The sequence below is a fragment of the Notolepis coatsorum genome, assembly GCF_963971535.1.
Source record: "Notolepis coatsorum genome assembly, chromosome: 17".
NCBI classification, from domain to species: domain Eukaryota; kingdom Metazoa; phylum Chordata; class Actinopteri; order Aulopiformes; family Paralepididae; genus Notolepis; species Notolepis coatsorum.
Window position 1 is genome coordinate 34,564,444 of NC_140181.1, and position 2,500 is coordinate 34,566,943.

The 2,500-nt window shown below is 44.9% G+C and overlaps 1 protein-coding gene across 1 annotated transcript in view; it reads left to right on the top strand.

The window, feature by feature from the left end:
- The window catches only part of plxna3 (plexin A3), a gene marked incomplete at its 5' end in the record, with an annotated part of 55,827 nt that overhangs the window by 10,494 nt on the left and 42,833 nt on the right, over positions 1-2,500 (top strand). Inside the window, 1 exon segment of the mRNA XM_084333411.1 lies at positions 1,011-1,584. Coding sequence (XP_084189537.1) covers positions 1,011-1,584 — 574 coding nt within the window.

Genomic DNA, 2,500 nt, shown 5'->3' on the forward strand with positions numbered 1-2,500 from the left:
AACGCTGGGTGTTCAAAAGACATATTCCACGCTGTTCTGATGGTGGGCAATGATTGGATTGTCTCCGGTTACTTGCCTGACAAGTAAATTGTGGAATCCGGACTCTTTTTCCCCCATGCGTTTCATTCAATCCAATCCAATGGGGGTGCAGTACCATCCGGAGAGACGATAGGGGGCGGTATTTTCCCTGTTCGAGCTCAGACAGATCCCCACTGGTAACGTGAGGCTATATTGATTAAATATGAATGGAAATCGCTAATAAAAAAAAATACGGTTGGCATGAACTAACGAGATTTCCGTTGTTGGCACTGAAAGTGTTAAAATGATTAATCGATTAATCAGATGAAAGGAAAAAACTAAACGGTTTTCTCTCCCTCTGTCTGTCTCTCTCTATCCCTCTTTCTCTCTCTCTCTCTTTCCCCTATATCTCTCCCTCTTTCTCTCTCCCTCTTTTTCTCTCTGTTGTGGTCTTCCTGCCAAGTGTTTTATGTGTGTTTGAACTCTGAATAAAGATCCTGATTAATGGTCAATGTGTGTGGTCGATCAGCACCATCCACTGTTTTGTGTCCGTGTGTGTGTCTGTGTCAGGCAGACAGTCATTCAATGTTGAGCTGTGTTCCATATGGGTGCTAAGCTGTGATCGTGACGGTCTGAGCTGTTTTTTTATTTTTTACTTCCAATAAAACTACTTTAATTACAGATGTATGTAATTAGATGTATGTAGAAGGTTCTGGTTTTGGTTTTTATACAGAGCAGCACCTCTAGCTTCACTAAATACCAGTGAGATGTATCTTCTCTAAATACCAGTGAGATGTATCTTCTCTAAACACCAGTGAGATGTATCTTCTCTAAACACCAGCTCTGGTCTGAAGGTACCTTCTCTAAACACCAGCCCTGGTCTGAAGGTACCTTCTCTAAACACCAGTGAGATGTATCTTCTCTAAACACCAGCCCTGGTCTGAAGGTACCTTCTCTAAACACCAGTGAGATGTATCTTCTCTAAACACCAGCTCTGGTCTGAAGGTACCTTCTCTAAACACCAGCTCTGGTCTGAAGGTACCTTCTCTAAACACCAGCTCTGGTCTGAAGGTACCTTCTCTAAACACCAGCTCTGGTCTGAAGGTACCTTCTCTAAACACCAGCTCTGGTCTGAAGGCACCTTCTCTAAACACCAGCTCTGGTCTGAAGGTACCTTCTCTAAACACCAGCTCTGGTCTGAAGGTACCTTCTCTAAACACCAGCTCTGGTCTGAAGGTACCTTCTCTAAACACCAGCTCTGGTCTGAAGGTACCTTCTCTAAACACCAGCTCTGGTCTGAAGGTACCTTCTCTAAACACCAGCTCTGGTCTGAAGGTACCTTCTCTAAACACCAGCTCTGGTCTGAAGGCACCTTCTCTAAACACCAGCTCTGGTCTGAAGGTACCTTCTCTAAACACCAGCTCTGGTCTGAAGGTACCTTCTCTAAACACCAGCCCTGGTCTGAAGGTACCTTCTCTAAACACCAGCTCTGGTCTGAAGGTACCTTCTCTAAACACCAGCTCTGGTCTGAAGGTACCTTCTCTAAACACCAGCTCTGGTCTGAAGGTAACCTTTCTCTAAACACCAGCCCTGGTCTGAAGGTACCTTCTCTAAACACCAGCTCTGGTCTGAAGGTACCTTCTCTAAACACCAGCCCTGGTCTGAAGGCTAATAATGTTTTCTCATTTTAGTCCATGTTGGATCATGTTCACAAAAGTGTGTCTAATGCTCCTCTGTTCAGAGACATTTTACTGACCGCTTAGAAGATTCAAATGGATTTATTGATCAGTGATTGACTTACATCCTCTGCCCTGCACCCCCCCCCCCTTCTCTCTCCAGTACTGGTATGAGGGTGACGAGGCGGGTGACCTCCCAGTAGATTTTCTCCATAGTGTGGGATGGAGATTTCTACATTGACAAGCCTTCCCACATGAAAGGTAACTATAATGTATACCTCTTCTCTCCTCCTCTCCTCTCTCCTTTCCTTTCCTCTCTCCTTTCCTCTCCTCTCTGTTCCTCTATCCTCTCCGCTCCTCTCGTTTCTCCCATCTCTGCTCATCTCCTTTCCTCTCCTCTCCTTTCTCCTTTCCTCTCTTCTCCTCTGCTCTCCTCTCTACTCCTCTCCTCTCTGCTCCTCTCTCATCTCCTCTCTCTTTTCCTCTCCTCTCTCCTTTTCTCTTTTCTTCTCTCCTCCTCTCTCCACTCCTCACATCTCCTCTCCCCTCATGCCATCCCCTTCCTGTGATCTGACCAATCACAGACTCTGTAGTGGCTGAGACTTAACCAATCACATGCTCTGGAGATTCAAGTGAAATGATGTAATCAATACTTCAGAATTGTTCCATGTATCAGAAAACTGAAAAAGAAAGAAAGTATTTAAAGTGTTTTTTAGTCCTGTTCTGAGACATGAACATTCAATGTGTTAACATTCAAAGTGCGTGTGTGTGTGTGTGTGTGTGTGTGTGTGTGTGTGTGTGTGTGT